Source organism: Natator depressus, chromosome 1 (genome assembly GCF_965152275.1).
Source record: "Natator depressus isolate rNatDep1 chromosome 1, rNatDep2.hap1, whole genome shotgun sequence".
Taxonomy (NCBI): Eukaryota; Metazoa; Chordata; order Testudines; family Cheloniidae; genus Natator; species Natator depressus.
The window spans coordinates 111,080,843-111,096,828 of record NC_134234.1 but is presented as its reverse complement, the minus strand read 5'-3'; the positions used below and the strand labels follow the sequence as shown (position 1 = coordinate 111,096,828).

Here is a 15,986-nt window from a genome sequence, read left to right as displayed (position 1 = left end):
ATCTATGAGGGAGTTTAGGTCTTCTGTCCAGAGGATGAAACTATTATCAATGTATCTCAGGAATATCACTAGTTTCATGGTGCATTTTTCCAGAAATTCTTCCTTGAAGTGACCCATGAAGAGGCTGGCATATTGGGGAGCCAGCCTAGTACCAATGGCCATTCCCATGGTTTGGACAAAGTGATTGCTGTTAAATGTAAACTCAAAGCAGCACCAGACACTTCCAGAACAACAAACGCAAAACCTGAAGACATATCTCCACAGCTACAAAGATCAGTACCTCCCATAACACACCTTTCAAGATCCATAGGTTCTACACATGCTTATTACATGTAGTGTACATCATCCAGTGCATCAAATGCCCCAAAAATCACTATGCTTTCAAAAGAGTTCACACAGAAAAACAATAAAAGACAAACACACCATATCACTGTGGGTGAACGCTTTTCACAGTTATCATTTCATATCCGATCTTTTAATACTTGTCCTCAAATCAAACCTGCATAACACCTTCAAAAGGAGACCATGGGAACTTAAATTCATAACTCTTGCTACAAACCAAAAACCATTGACTTTACAGGGACACTGCTTTTATGGCTTATTACAAGAATTTGTAACACACCACATTGCCTGCTACTCTTAATTGCCCACTTCAAACCCTTTGTGCATAACAATCTAACCCCCAATTACCCACTTTATTTCAAGTGACCACCTCAAACCCCTTCTGCTTAACAATAGCCGTCCCAACTTGTATTTAGCTCAGACACTCTGCTTCCTTCCCCAGACTTGAAGAAGAGATCTGTATAGCCTGAACAGTACCGGACCGTGGTGCCACCTCCCCTCTCTGCTCTGCCTGTGCTCTGACTCAAGGCCTCACCCACCATTCACTCTTCTTCACCTCCCTCCCTCCTGCCTGACCCGTGGGAATGGGGCCAGTGGCACAGCTGGGGTGAGCAGGCTCTCAGGGGTCCCAGGGCTCTGCTCCATTTGCAAATGCAGCTCTGGCTCAGGCAGTCTCTGCTTCCCGCCACCTGTGGGGCTCTGCCCACCTCCCCAGGCTGAGCTGTCTGGGACCGGTGCAGGGATCAGGCCAGTCTCGGCCAGTTGGTGGGGGGCAGTGCAGTGGGCTGGGCCCCTCCAGGCAAGTGGGTCCTGAGGGAGCCCAGCCCAGGGAGGCTCTGGCCTGGCGATTGTGCTGCTCCCGAGGAGCCAGAGTGATCCCTGACCGGCCCCAGCTGTGCTGCAGGCTCAGCCCATGCGCAGACATAGTCACTTCTCAGCAGGCTGTGGCTGGAGGGCAGGCAGGGCGTGGGGGAGTGGGTCTTTGGGAGATTGGGGGGGGCCCCCCACTGGACAGTGGAGGGGGGGGGTCTGTGTGGGGTACTCCTGGGGGAATCAAAAAAGGTCCCCCTGCAGATTTCTTTGCTTCCCTTTAGAAAGTGACAAAGAAGCAAAGGGAAGCCAGGGGAGTGGGAGGGCTGGGAATGCCCATGGGCTTAGTTTGGGTAGGGTTGCCAGGTGTCCGATTTTCGATTGGAAAGCCCGGCCGAAGAGGGACCCTGGTGGCTCCGGTCAGCACTGCTGACCAGGCTGTTAAAAATCCGGTCAGTGCAGTGGGGCTAAGGCAAGCTCCCAGCCTGCCGTGGTTCCACGCGGCTCCTGGAAGCAGCGGCATGTCCACCCTCCAGCTTCTAAGTGTAGGGGCAACCAGGGAGCTCCACAGGCTGCCCCCGCCCCAAGCGCCAGCTCTGTAGCTCCCACTGGCCGGGAACCGTGGCAATGGGAGCTGTGGGGTGGGTGCTGCTACATCGGACGGGGCAGCACAGAGCCACCTGGCTGTGCCTCCGCGTAGGAGCCAGAGGGTGGACATGCCGCTGCTTCCAGGAGCTGCCTGAGGTAAGCACCACCCAAAGCCTACATTCCTGACCACCTCCCATGCCCCAACCCCCTGCCCCAGCCCTGATCCCCCTTCTGCCCTCTGAACTCCTCTATCCCAGCCCGGAGCCCCCTCCTGCACCCCAAACCCCTCATTCCCAGCTCCACCCAAGAGTCTGCATCCCCAGCCAGAGCCCTCACCCCAACCCCCTGTCCCAGCCCTGGGTCCTCTCCTGCACCCCAACCCCCTCATCCCTGGCCCCACCCCAGAGCCTACACCCACAGCTGAGGCCCTCACCCCGTCCCGCATCCCAACCCACTGCCTCAGCCCGGAGCCCCCTCCCGCACCCTGAACTCATTTCTGGCCCCACCCTGGAGCCCGCACCCTCAGCCGCAGCCCTCATCCCCTCCTGCACCCCAACCCCCTGTCCTAGCCCTGTGGAAATGAGCAAGGGAGTGAGGGTGGGGAGAGCGAGCAACAGAGGGAGGAGAGGATTGAGTGAGCTGGAGCAGGGCCTTGGAGGAGGGGTGGGGCAGGGGTGTTCGGTTTTGTGCAAGTAGAAAGTTGGCAACCCTAAATTTGGGGGGGGCAGAAGCGAGGAGTGGGGGGGCACATGGGGTCACATGCCACTGCCCCCCATTTCCGTGAACGCAGAGCTGCCCAGCTGAAAAAGAAGGGTGCTGCTCAGCTCTGCTGACTTTGCAGCTGGACGCTGCCTTCTGGGTCCTAGTGTTGGTTGTGCTCCGCTTCTGTGTGCTTGGAGCCATCCTGTTTTTTGTACCACAGTGAGTGTCCATGGTGGGACAGGGCAGGGGGCGGGCTGGGGATGGGGGAAGAGGCAGTGGGGGGGAGGGGGAAGAGGAATGGGATGGGGAGGGGATGGAGCAGTGAGGAAGGGGCATTGGATGGGGAAGAGAAGGGGATAGGAGAAGTGGGAGCCCAGCATGCGGCATCCCCGGGGCAGGAGCTGGGGCTTCCCCGTTAAACAGGCCCATCAAATCCCCACCCTGACAAACCCCACCTCCCTTACACCTGGAGCACCCCAATGAGTCCCCCACACATCCTCCCCATTGAGCCCCAACCAGCTGCACCTGGACCTCCACCCCAAATGAACCCCACCTCCCCTGCCCCCAGACCCTGCTCCCCCCCACTGAGCTCCCCACACCTAGACACCCCATGCTGAGCCCCAACCACCTTCACCTGGACCCTGCTGCAGAGTTCTATTGCCCCTGCACCTGGAACCCCCCCAATGAGTCCCTGTGCATCCAGATCCCCCACTGAGCCGCCCACACCCAGAACCCTCTTACCCCCACCTGGATCTCCCCACACTAAGTCCCTCTGCACTTGGATCCTGCTGCCAGACTGAGTCTGCCTGTCCACACCTGGTGTGTCTGGGGCAGGCCTGGCCCTTGCACTGTGTCAGGGTCATGTGCAGCCTCACTGCTGAGTCCCTGTCCTGGGGTGGGGTAAGGGGAGGCTGCAGGGTGATCTCCCACCTCCATGCAACCAGTGGCCTGTGCTCCCCTCTGCAATGCTGGAGCTTCCACATTTATTTATTGACAAATAAAATTTGTAGAATTTTAAAATATTGTGTGCAGAATTTTTTATTTTTTGATGCAGAATTCCCTCATGGGGTGCTGTGCAGCTGTGGTGGTGGGACTGCAAGGGGGGTGCTGGGCAGTTGGGTGGTCTGTGGGGGGAGTGCTGGCCATAGGGATCTGTGGTGGAGGTCTCTGGGCGAGGGACACTGGGCATAAGGGCGGGGCACTGAACAGGGGGGTGATGTGGCATGGGCCCACCCCCAAGGGGAAAGGGCATGCTGGCAGTGCAGGGCGCACCAGTGCGCTGCAGGTTTGTAAACAGTGCCCTTGTGCTGGGAAGCATGAAGCGGGGCCACTCCCACCGCGCCATACCCTGTCTCACTGCCCCCAACCAGCCCCTCACTCTGAGGACCGACCCTCCCAACCCCTGTGCCATGCCCCACAAATACGTTTGGCGCCAGGTCCACAAAAAGTTAATTTGACCCTGAGCTTGAAAACTTGTACTTTTCACCAAAAGAAGTTGATCCAATAAAAGATTATCTCATCTACACTCTCTCTCTCATATCCTGATACCAACATGGCTACAACGCTGCAAACTATCTTGCGTATATCAGAGAAGCAAATTGCAAAGGTATGTTGTAGAGGCTGCCTTAGGCCTACCTGAATGTGCCCTGAAACCCATTGGTTGCTGAACACAATAAATTATTCATATCCTGATCTGCTTGGGCAGTCTTATGCTGGGAAGGAGTTTATGATCCTAATCCTATCCCACACATCACAAGTAATGTAGGGCAATTTGTGGATTAGTTTGATCCTATTTAGAAAATAAAATTAAGATCCTCTTGACATTCAAAGTGTGGAGCTGAATTCCTTTCAAATGCACCTGCATCGCAAGGCAAAATGCAAGGTTAATCACCTAACTGAGATGGAAATCAGAAACCACTTTAAGACAGGATTTGAGGTAAACATGTAGGACATCTTATTGAATGTTGAATAAGGCGGCTGGAGGGTAAGAAAATCATTTTGCTAGCACTGCTTGATGGTAGATAATTCTCTGAGGAATTTGTTGCACTGACAAATGTCTCAGATCTCAAGAGATCCATCTACTTCATATCTTTATTAAGTAAGGATCTAGAAGCTCCGGTCTAGATTTCTCATTAGCTACTACCACTACCAGAGAGAGTCTGGTATTGGGTGAAAGTAAAAAGATATTCAAAATCCTTCTCAGGAATTTGATACGTAGAGTATGCCTGCTTTAAAGTTCATAGGAATTGAAGCTTGGGTTAACCCAAAGTCCCTACACAACTCCAGAATACCATTGTTTATGGGAATAACCACACATTCAGCTGTTTGGGCTGAAGAAAATTGAAAACCTGCAGGATTTCTATAGAAATCTTGCAATTTCTTTTGATTCAAAAGATATACCTAGATACTACTGCAATGGTGGACTTATAAATAATATAAACAGGATATTTACTAGTTTAGACTTCATCCACCGCTCCCTCCCGAACCCCCAATGCATCAAACAAATTATGTCCTTTTTTAAAAGCACTCCACAATTTAGCCCCACCCCATCTGACTCATTTTACTGCAATGTTGACTCCCACTTTAATTCCACCAATGTCTCAATCACCCACCTCTGCAACACGCACTTCTGTGCTTCTTCCCGTGCTAACCACCATGTATAGAAAATGCTCCCAATCAAAATCTGTCATCACCACCTTATCTTCTTTCAGCTCCCTCCTGAAAACTCACCTCCACCATAATGCAGAAAACTGCCATCTGATAATGGCTAGGCCATGGTGAGCTGTGATCATTGCTACAGAAGGGCTAAGAACTGTGCAGACTGTTATGTTACCCTGTCTCCATCACTCTGTCCAAGCCCACTTGTTTCTCTTCTCCATCTGTCCAGTCCTTTAACTGTAAGCTCTTTGAGGAAAGATATTGCCATTTATTATATTTCTGTACAGTGTCTAGCATAATGGAACTCAACCCGTGCTGTCCTTTCAGCTCTAGTGCTATACAAAAGTTAATAATTAATAGATATGATAGTAGTAGTGATTTTGCTAAAATATTCCGAACACCAGTGAATTAAAAAGAGAGAGGCATACTTGCCTCTCGCTCAGCTTCTTTCAATATTGCTTCTTTCTCCTTGACTCTCTGCACAAACATCTGTCTCATCTCCTCCTCCTTCCGCTGCAATTCGCCAAAGAACTCATGCCTCTTAGCTTCATAGGTCTCCTGTAGACTGAAGTCCAGAGAATTTATAGTCTCTATCATATTGTTTGTAACATAAGGAAACATAAAGGAAGCATGTAAATACAGTTTGGCACATTACTTCAACAAGTAGTGCAACTCATGTACAAATCTCTCAAACTTCTCATATACAAGTAATAAACAACCTTAAATAGAAGGAACTACTCCCTACACCTTTGTAGATTTTGATCTTTCTAAGTAAACGTGTCTGGGTAGATTAAAAAAAACCTGACAAGAAGCCCTTTACTGAGCTTATTTGAAGCACTTCAAATTACAGCAGTTTAGGACTGTTACAATTCTTGAAACTTGGAGTAGGAACACTCTCAATCTCCAATTTGTAAAATTTTGGAGTTTACAAGAAAAGGAGGTGGCAGGACGCTCAAAGATGTTGGAAAAGGATAAGAGTTCTCTCACACTTACACAGACTGATCGTAATCAACGAAAACTTAGTGTCTCTGAAATGTTTAATCCGAGATGCTACTTTGCACATAACAGCTGTTAGACTGATTATGCCCCTATGAAAAAGCTATCCTTGGGGAAATAAGTAAAGTAAGAAGTCCCAACCTGAATGAAGGGAAATAATGTGACCCTCAAACAAAATATATAGGATTCTTTATGTGATTTCAAAATTGAGTATCTGTGATAGTCATGTGGCTAAAGATGATACCTGATTTTACAAGTACTTTGATATCCACAATATAGGCTTATTTCTTGAAATGTCTGAATTTCCTTAACAAAAAATGTTTTTGTTAGTATGGTTTCAAAAAAATTAGTGTCTTCACAGAAGTGAACACATTTGAAGCTTACCATACTGATCTTTGAAATTATTAAGAGGGTTTAAAAAAAAAATAGTTCAAGCCATCAAGCAAACACCTGGACACAAAACACAGAAGCAGGGTAACAACAACAAAACTGTTAATCAGATCATGTTGTTTTATTCCTGTACCCACACCTCAGTTCCCATCTAAAAAAAGGACAACCTACCTATCTTTGTTTTGTCACGCTTGGATGAAAAATACTCTTTCCAAAAAGTATCTGAATAAATCTTTTGTAAGACAGCAAAGTCTATGATAATTGAGTTGTGGGCCAGATCCTTAGCTGATATAGATAAGTCCATTTATTTTACACCAGCTGAGGGCCTGGGCCTGTCTCTTACAGGAAATAATGCTGATGAGAAGTTTAATAAAAGGATCTTCGAAGTATTAGCAATGATTAAGGATAAGATTGTGTCACAAAGGTCACGGATTCCATGACTTTCAGAGACCTCAGTGACATTTTCTGCTTCAGCCTTGTACCCTGGGGCAGCGGGGCTGGAGCTGCCAGCTGCTGGGGGTCCCACAGCTCCAAGCCACTGCAGGCAGCAGGGGTCCCGGATCTCTGAGCCGCCAGGGTGGCAGTAGGGACCCCAGAACCGTCAGTTGCCATGGCAGTGGATGCTGGAGTTCCCCTCTTTCACTAGTGGGGCTTAGACTCTCATCCCCCCTCCCTGGGGCTTGGGCTTCAGTAGCTCCCCATGTCAGCACTCCCCATTATTTTTAGTAAAATCATAGACAGATTGCAGGCCTCTGTGAATTTTTGTTTATTGTCCACAACCTGTCAGTGACTTTTTAGTAAAAATAACCATGACAAAATCGTAATGTTGGCAATGATGTCCCTCTCTGTTCTGGTACTATGTGTGCCCTGTTTGCCTTTTTTACTATTCTTATTCTCTTTTCTAGCTGCATCTGGCATCTTTCCTCAGATATCAAGAGCAAGGTTCCTGGCTTCCTTCCAGGCTGCTGAAACACTGCATCAACATCTTTTTATTCATTAACTTATGTTCTTCCTTTTTGGCACATTAACAGATTTAAATCCTGTTCAGCTGTTACCACTCAAAGTAATCTTCAGTATAAAAAGTTCTGCATCAGGAAAACCAAGAACTTGCTGATGTAGACGTTACAATAAACTGAAACAGTTTCATCTCGTTATTTGTACTTAATTCTATGACAGTGGCAGGAAAGCTCCCCAATCCTAAATATCAATCCATTTTGAGTCAACGTAACAGGAAGAATGACATCACCGGTGCTGACAGTCTATTCACTCCACTTTTTTCTTTCATCCTTCTATGAAAGTCTTGTTGCTGAATGTGGCAATTATTAAATCAGATGTCGTTCCTTCACTACTTTTTTTCCTCCACACATTCAGCACTTTGTTGCTTACTGCCTCGTTGACGGCTGGGTGGTGGGACTGCAACATCCTTTCAGTGGGGTAATGGCAGAGGGCGTTGATTCACCTCTTCTTACTCTAAAGCTCTCCCCAGTTCACTACCAGGTAAGAGTCTGACACCACTAGTAAGTTAGTCAATGTGACAACACTACTTTCCTTCCTCTTCTCCTCTCCCAATGTGGGGTACAAGGATTGTGACAGAAGTAAGTTACTGTATCTCAGGCTATGTCTACACTTCCGCGGTAGGTCAACCTTTGCTACACAACTCCAGCTATGTGAATAACGTAGCTGGAGTCGACGTACCTTAGGTCAAGTTACCACAGGGTCTACATTTACCTTACTCTTTTCGTTGGGGGTAGAGTTCAGGGGTCGACTGGAGAGCGATCTGCAGTCGATTTGGCGGGTCTTTACTAGACCCACTAAATCGACCGCCAGTGGAACGATCTCAAGAGCATCAAACCCCGCTGTAATGTAGACCTGCCCTAGGTACTGTGCGTTTTTTCAACCAAATGAACAGTCCATTTTAAAAAAAAAGTAATGGTAGCAACCATCTCAAGTCTCTCAGTATAAGCCAGCTTAATAAAAGAAAAGGCTGTTGGGAAGATTAATGAATTTATGTTTGTGAGATGTTTTGATACCATGCTATAATTTAAGTTCCTAGACAGATAGTTGTTGTTGACCTGCAGCTGGGGTATTTTTTAGAGCATTAAAAGTGTCAAATATAAGATAAGTCATCACTTGAACAGCTCAAATTTAGTGCTGGAATGGTGAAAGGTCAATAGTTTTATGAGATGAGACCAGGTCACTTCTTTAAAAATAAAAATCACCACCATAAGACTTTAATGTTATCTTCTTTCAAATTAAAAGAAATAGAGAAAATAAGGCACCTTTCCTAGAAATTCATTCACTTAGATATATGTTGAAAATTATATTTATAGGAATAGTTCTGCAGAGAAAAATACTGGCTAAAATGGTATGCATCCATGAAGTTCACACAAAGAAGTCTGCCTTCAAGATACCAGATTTACCACATAATCACTTATAAAAGCACTGTTGTTCTTTTTTCAGTTTGTTTCTAGAATATAGTATTGTTTTGCAAATCACAGTGACAAAAACAGAACATGTAATAACTTCAAACCTCCCCACATGTTTAATGTCAGCAGAACAATGATCTAAAAAGTGCTTTATTTTAAGAGAGGTTTATATTTCATCAGAGTTTAAGTTGGCACTATACGTATCTAATGTAATTTTGTATACTGTGGTCAGTTAAATGCTTTTCAAAATGTACACAACACTGGCTCTGACATGCTTCATATAATGCACTCCAGCTTTAAAATGAAAATCTAATACATGGATATTATCACCCTTTCTGTAAGGGGGGCTGTTGGGGGAAGGGGGTTTGTGACAAAGGCATTTATGTACAAGTAAGGTAAATAATTTTTAATATCTTACTAATACTCTTCACATACTTCACTATAGCACTACTACCTACCTTTCTACAGAAGTGTTGCTGTGAGATATAGACTTTTTGCTATCTGTGTAACCCTTTAGTAGGGGGACCCTAAAAACAAAGGTGCAAATCAATCAAGTTTTGCTCATGATCAATGAGCTTAATTTAAAAAGGCTTAGTAGGACACTTAATATTTCATCTCACAAAAATCAAATTTACAAGCTGATAAAAATATAAAGAGAGTGATCCAAATAACCTACCTTAAGAGTGATTCAGGTAACTTACTCCTCAGATATATTCCATTAATAAAACCCTGCATTTGACAGAAAGCTTTAGAACTCTTCAGTATCAAAAGCCAACATGAGTTATCATAGAATCATAGAATATCAGGGTTGGAAGGAACGTCAGGAGGTCATCTAGTCCAACCCCCTGCTCAAAGCAGGACCAATCCCCCAATTTTTGCCCCAGATCCCTAAATGGCCCCCTCAAGGACTGAGCTCACAACACTGGGTTTAGCAGGCCAATGCTCAAACCACTGAGCTATCCCTGCCCCCGGCACTACAGTTAACATTCTCAAGATTTAAACCCTGAAGATGGTGGCAAGGTGTTTTCATGGAGTCCTTAGACTTACTATCCCAGAGGTTTCCTAAAGTTGACAACAGTGGACTTTCAGAACTTACCTAGGCGTTTACCCAAATAAAGGCTTGAACAAGAGGCAACCTGTATCTAAATGACTGGTTAAAGATGGGGTTTAAGATCCTTTTAGCAATAATGGCTGTCATGATTTTATTGTTTTTATTCTTTATATATACACACAGCATAGCACTTTAAACAGAAGACGGGAATTCCCATAGTGGATCAGACCTATGATCCATCCAGTCCAGTATCCCATCTATGCCATTAGCCAGCACCAGATACTTCAGGAGAAGGTGCAAGTAGGCAGCTGAGAGATAGTCTGGCCCCCATGACAGTCTCATCCTAATTCCTAGTAGTTAGAGATTGGCTTAAACCCTGACACGAGAGGTTTTATAACCCTTCCAACACTTTTTTTAAGCACTAACTGTAAACTCTGTACCAGTGGTTTTCAACCTTTTTTCATTTGCAGACCCCTAAAAAATTTCAAAAAGAACGTGTGGACATCTTTGGAAATCTTAAGTCAGTTTGCAGATATCCAGGGGTCTGCAGATCACAGGTTGAAAACCACTGCTCTATATGGTTAGCAAGAACATCCAAACCCTCTTTGAACCTCAGTAATTTCGGACTTGGAAGACATCCTGCTGTAATGAGCATTGTGGGGGGGAAAATACTTCATTTTATCAGTTTTGATTTTGCCATCTATCAATGTCACTTAATTTCTCCTTGTACTTATGTTATGGCCTGGGACAACAGAATCTACTAGTCAACCTTCTCTATACTTCTGTAATGTCCCTTTTTATTCATCTTCTTTTTATGGTAAACAATCCCAATCTTTCTTCACATGCTCCTAATTACTCTTGCTGCCCTTCTCTGAAACCCCTCAGAACAAGGACAAGTGCCTGCTCTGGGGAATTTAAACTGTAACCCGACACCATGGCTTAAAAAAGGGTGATTAACCCAAGGAATAACTGGTTGCTCCAATTTTGGGCATTCTGTTCCCCTTAAAAGAAAATTAGCTGGGAAGCTTGTGAGACACACATGTTGTGAATGTAGAAAAAAAAAAGAATAAAAAAAGATTAACTTCAATCCAAGAAAGTAAACAAACATCCATTTTACAAGCTGTATGTATCTTTCCCCATCTATGCAAACTAGTAGCGTGTATTTTCAATGCTCCTGTGACAGTCAGTTTTCTTCCACCAAAGGATAAACATCACCTAAGGAAAGAATTTAGGAAATATCCTGGAGTAGGCCCTGACACAGCATTGCGTCAGCGAGCAGTGGACTGCATGAGGGATGCTTATTTGCTGTCAGCTAGCCTCCTACCATCTGCCAATGTAGGAACCAAAGGAAAGACTCAGGGCAGTCACCAGCCAGGAGTCACTTCACTCTGGACTCTGCCTGCATACACTTCTAGCTACAGCAGAGGAGAGAAGAGAGGAACAAACACTTCTGCTGGATTGTATACACAGTATAATATAATTCCACTCACAGATTTCCTACAAATTGATGAGGTACAAGTAATGATCATTTGTTTAAGTGGTAAATGGGCTTTAGGACAGTAATTTCACATTGAAAGCTCCAATAGCTCTGGTCAGTATTGTTTCTGCATTAATGGCCATATATAAATGGGGGGCTGACTATCACAACTTTTACTCCAAGGAAGTTGCAGGTGCTCTACACTTGTCAGATTCAGGCTCTGACTGATTATGACTGGAAGCAAGCAGAAAGACACTCATCTTTAAGAACAGCCTATCTAATTCAAGTACATGATACAAGTAGTATCCTGATAGATTTCTTTTAAATTGAAGCTTGCAAATCCACTCAATCATTTATTCTCTTCAAACAGCTACCATACAATTATCTCTCTCTCAACCTCTCCCCTCCTCCACCCATGAACTTTTAAATTCTGATTCCTTCAACAACTTGACTTCCAGACTGGTAACAGGTTGGCTAGTTTCAGGGCTAGTAAACAGAGTTATAACCACATGACCAAACCAATTATGTTTGATGAACCATGATGAACCACACACCCTACAAAGTGTTAGATGATAAATTCCAGTTTCTAAAACTGTATACCACACATCTCTGTTTAGACTGATGTTTGTTTAGTATACATCACCACACTTAGTAATACCCTTTTGGGATAGGGTGTCACACGTGAAGCTTATCTCATCATACACCTATGTGATTCATCAGATCTCTCTTTTCATACAAGTAGTCTTTTACAAGGCACATATATAAGATTTATTGGGTAGACATCCTTAATTCAGATTAATACAATCTAAATTACAACCAGCTCCATTTAAATCCCTTGGAGATTAGGATATAGTGATTTGTTAGAATTCTATTATAAACAAAAAAAAGTCTGGAATGCAGTTACAAATAAAACACAATTACCTGTTCATATTACAGGACATTAGATGAGGAGGACTACTATATTTATTGGCCTATTTAACCATGAAACATTGTTATCTTTGCTCTCCATCCCTATTCCTTGTTACACCCACTTGTATCTTAAATATGTTTCTAACTTTTCAATTTGGAATAGGGACCATTTTTTTCCAGGTTTTCTGAGAGGACCTAGCATGCTTTGGGGCACAATAATAATTCCACTGCCTTACATGCAATGGACACTTACCAACATAGTTTTTCATACTAGACAATTTATGAAAACCAATTATGGTTCTCTCTGCCTACGACCTCATCAGCAGTCCTGACAATACAAGACCTATTGCTGTTGCCCTGCAAAAGGAACAGTTCTGGACTAAAATTAAATTCAAAACTGATTATCAATCATACATTAGTGGTAACTATATGAGGGTATGTATCTATTAAATCATCAAAATGACATACATGAACCACCACAAAGCTCCTGATGCAGCAAAGCCAGCATATGATTCAAATATAGCAAAATTTTGCTACTTTACACTGACTGAGAAACCCGTTGCAGATCATCAAATTTGGCAAGTGAACAAACAATTATAAAAAGTCAGGGAAACTGACTTCCCTAAATGTACTTTGTTCATTTACTGAGTACAATTTAATTTTAATTATTTGTAGTAATACCTTACACTGCTAAATAGTAGTAAACGTACTAGAATATATTTTGTAAAAGTGTTGGAGTTTTAATAATTTAGCAACTCATTTTGTAAATACATTTTTGCTGAGAAGTGGCCAAGATGGTCATTCTTCTGAGAAACGACTGGGTTTGCAGTTTAGTAAAGTGGGAATTATTGAGGTTCTACCGTATTGTGTCTGTGGGGCAGAGCCACCCTTTTCCCCATATTGCTGATGGATTTAATTCCAATTAGTAGACTTTCTGTAGTTTATTCTATGTTTTGTGTAACAGTTCCATCAAATACTTTACGGATGATGTTACATTATTGGGCTGCCTGTATATCAAATGAATCCTCTGAATTCTTTCTTCTCATTATAAAGTTATGTAAATTTTCCTCCAGACAAACCAAGTGCTTTCTCTTTCAGGCATCAATGTAATTCCTATTGTGGTACACAGCATAGACAGAATTGCATACAGATCCCGCTTGCTTATTTTTGTCACAATAAATCAGTTAGTTAATTCCTCTCTTTAAATTCTTTTACTGTACCTGTTTCCCTCCTTAAAAAACAATGGTGCCTTCAGTAGTTGTGGCTAAGCATATCTAATTCATCTGTCACGACAGAGTATGCTTGTCATCAACCACAGGGTTCTCAGTAGGCTAGCTATTCAATAGGCCCCCAATACAACCACACACCAATGGCAGTTATAGCTTTCTGTACTTCTGATTTCTTGTCAGAGAATCCAATTCCAATCAACATCCAGTGAGTAGAGTGTTAAAACATAGAGGTATAATGCTGCAACTTTAGGCCTGCAAATAGTTTGGTCAAGAATGATCTAATTCACTACATAGTGTCCTGATTGGAGGACAACTCAAGATTATCTAATCAAACGTTCTATACATGTGCAGTTACATTCAGATTTCTCTCATGGTAGTTGATGTTCTGCATTACCACCTGGTTGCTAGAGGTTTTCTGAAGGTCTTTAGACCTTCTGGAAAGTGCTCTCATATCCAGCATGATCATGTGTCAAATGAGCTCACTTTCCAGTATAATGCTAAAAACAGGTATTCGTTTAGTCAATGCCAAAAACTGTGCCGCCCTAAACATTAACATTTTGCAGTTCATATCTGTTGCTGCAGCTTTGTAGCTTCTTCTTGGAGATAAAGATGAAAGCTGAGAATTTATGCAACTAGAAAAACTATTCTAAAACTAGTCGGAAAATGCGTTACTTTTTAGTATTAGTAATAACTGCGTAAAGATGGCCAGATATAAAAATATTAAATGATGAGTCAGAGCATTAAAAAACACTTTTAAGTTCCAGGATATTTTGCTGGTTTATCATCTATTTTCCATTCCAGAGTTGGCCACCACTACTGCACAGCAGTAAATTGGCACTTCACAGATTTCCTCTCTCAATAGAATTTGACTACTAATTATAGACTGGGAGGAGAGAAAAATTGGCAGTTCAGGAGTCTATTTCTGGAAGAATTCTAACACGTAATGTGCACGTACAAATGAAGCAGTCATACACATAGAAAGAAGAGGCTACATAAAGAAAAAAAGATCAGAAAGTTAGAAAAGATAGAAAAATTGGGCAATAAGAATTATCAGGACTTGCTGTGCAAAGTGGGATTATACAAAAAAAAAGCCTGTTTACACGTAAGCTTTTTCTTTTTGCTCTTTATAATTACTTTTGGAATCGCCCATTAATTCTATGGTAGGCTATTTGGAGATTTTCTGGGGCATGAACAAATTTCTAATCTTTCTGGGTAAAGAAATGTAAAAAGTTAAAAGTAGTACCAGTGATTTTATAGGATTGAATTTATTTCTTCAATTATTTCTGACCATGGAGTCCAGCCATCCTGCCACTTCTGCATCAGATATGAATAACAGATGAGACAAAACAGCAAAGTTGTAAGTATAAGAAAAAGCAAGGTTATGCTGGAATTAGTTTCAAATGCAAGAAAAAAGAATAGAGAATAGTGTACATATATGAAGAAGAACATGGGCTGCCAAATGTGTTTTTGGAAGAAATAAGTCAAAATCCTCAGTTTTGGAACAAAGCATCAGTGATCTGTGAGAAATACAGAAATAGTCTGAGCTCCTCTAAAATAGTCACATCACACATGTAGTATACGGTGATGATGACTAGATAAAAATATTACAATTTCCATGTATTACTGATATTTCCTTCAGACAGCACTATTTGTTTCTAGTGGTGGGTTAAAGAATATAATTTTTCGTCCTTTCCCTCAGACTATAAAGGATTAGGGATGATAATGGAAGGAAGGAATGAACTCAACATTCAAGCTAAAGGATTCACCCCCTTACCTGACTGGTTTGTTTTCAGGGCCTGTGTCTCTGAAGCCCATCTCTTCCAGTTTGCAGCGTCTATACAGCTCATAATGCCGTGCATGAGTCTGTTCTCTCAGGTCTTCCATATTTGTGCAAATAAGCATCTCACGAAGCTTTACAAAGTCACAGTGGTTCTCATTTTCCACTATTCAAGTAAATAATAATAGTGATATTGATCCATGATATACAAACAACTATACCGTAGAACAGTATTTTGAATAGCCTTGATACTTTCTATTCAATTGGCTGATTAAGTTTTTTGGGGGTAAAACGTCCCTAGTTTCTTTTACCCAGTTGCTGCCTCGTGATTTGTGATACATAATCCAAGCATTAAGTAGAAACATGGTTTATCAGACTCCATTATTTTTCTTTTCATGACTCCCTATTTGAATCTACAAAAGAAATTACTTTCTCTCTCCTCTGTTCTGATATAATAGCCTTGTAACATTTGGTAATGCCAGCTGCACCTTTACAATGCAACAACATAACTAATCACCACATCCAGGATCTGATGGCCTGATTTTCTGTGATGCTCAGCACTCATAAATCTCATTTGTGTTGATGGGACCTGGAGGATCAAGCCATGAATTTTTTGGATCAGTTAGCCTAC

At 43.0% G+C, this 15,986-nt stretch overlaps 1 protein-coding gene across 6 annotated transcripts in view; it reads right to left on the bottom strand.

The window, feature by feature from the left end:
* Positions 1 to 15,986, bottom strand: part of SEPTIN10 (septin 10) — a 54,369-nt gene that overhangs the window by 11,953 nt on the left and 26,430 nt on the right. For 5 of the 6 annotated variants that reach the window (XM_074964321.1, XM_074964303.1, XM_074964313.1 and 2 more), the window contains 3 exons: positions 15,353 to 15,521; positions 9,371 to 9,439; positions 5,533 to 5,665 (listed from right to left, as the gene is read on the bottom strand). In XM_074964321.1, coding sequence (XP_074820422.1) covers positions 5,533 to 5,665; positions 9,371 to 9,439; positions 15,353 to 15,521 — 371 coding nt within the window. The remainder of the gene's footprint in view (positions 1 to 5,532; positions 5,666 to 9,370; positions 9,440 to 15,352; positions 15,522 to 15,986) is intronic. The other variant, XM_074964293.1, reaches the window with a different exon arrangement.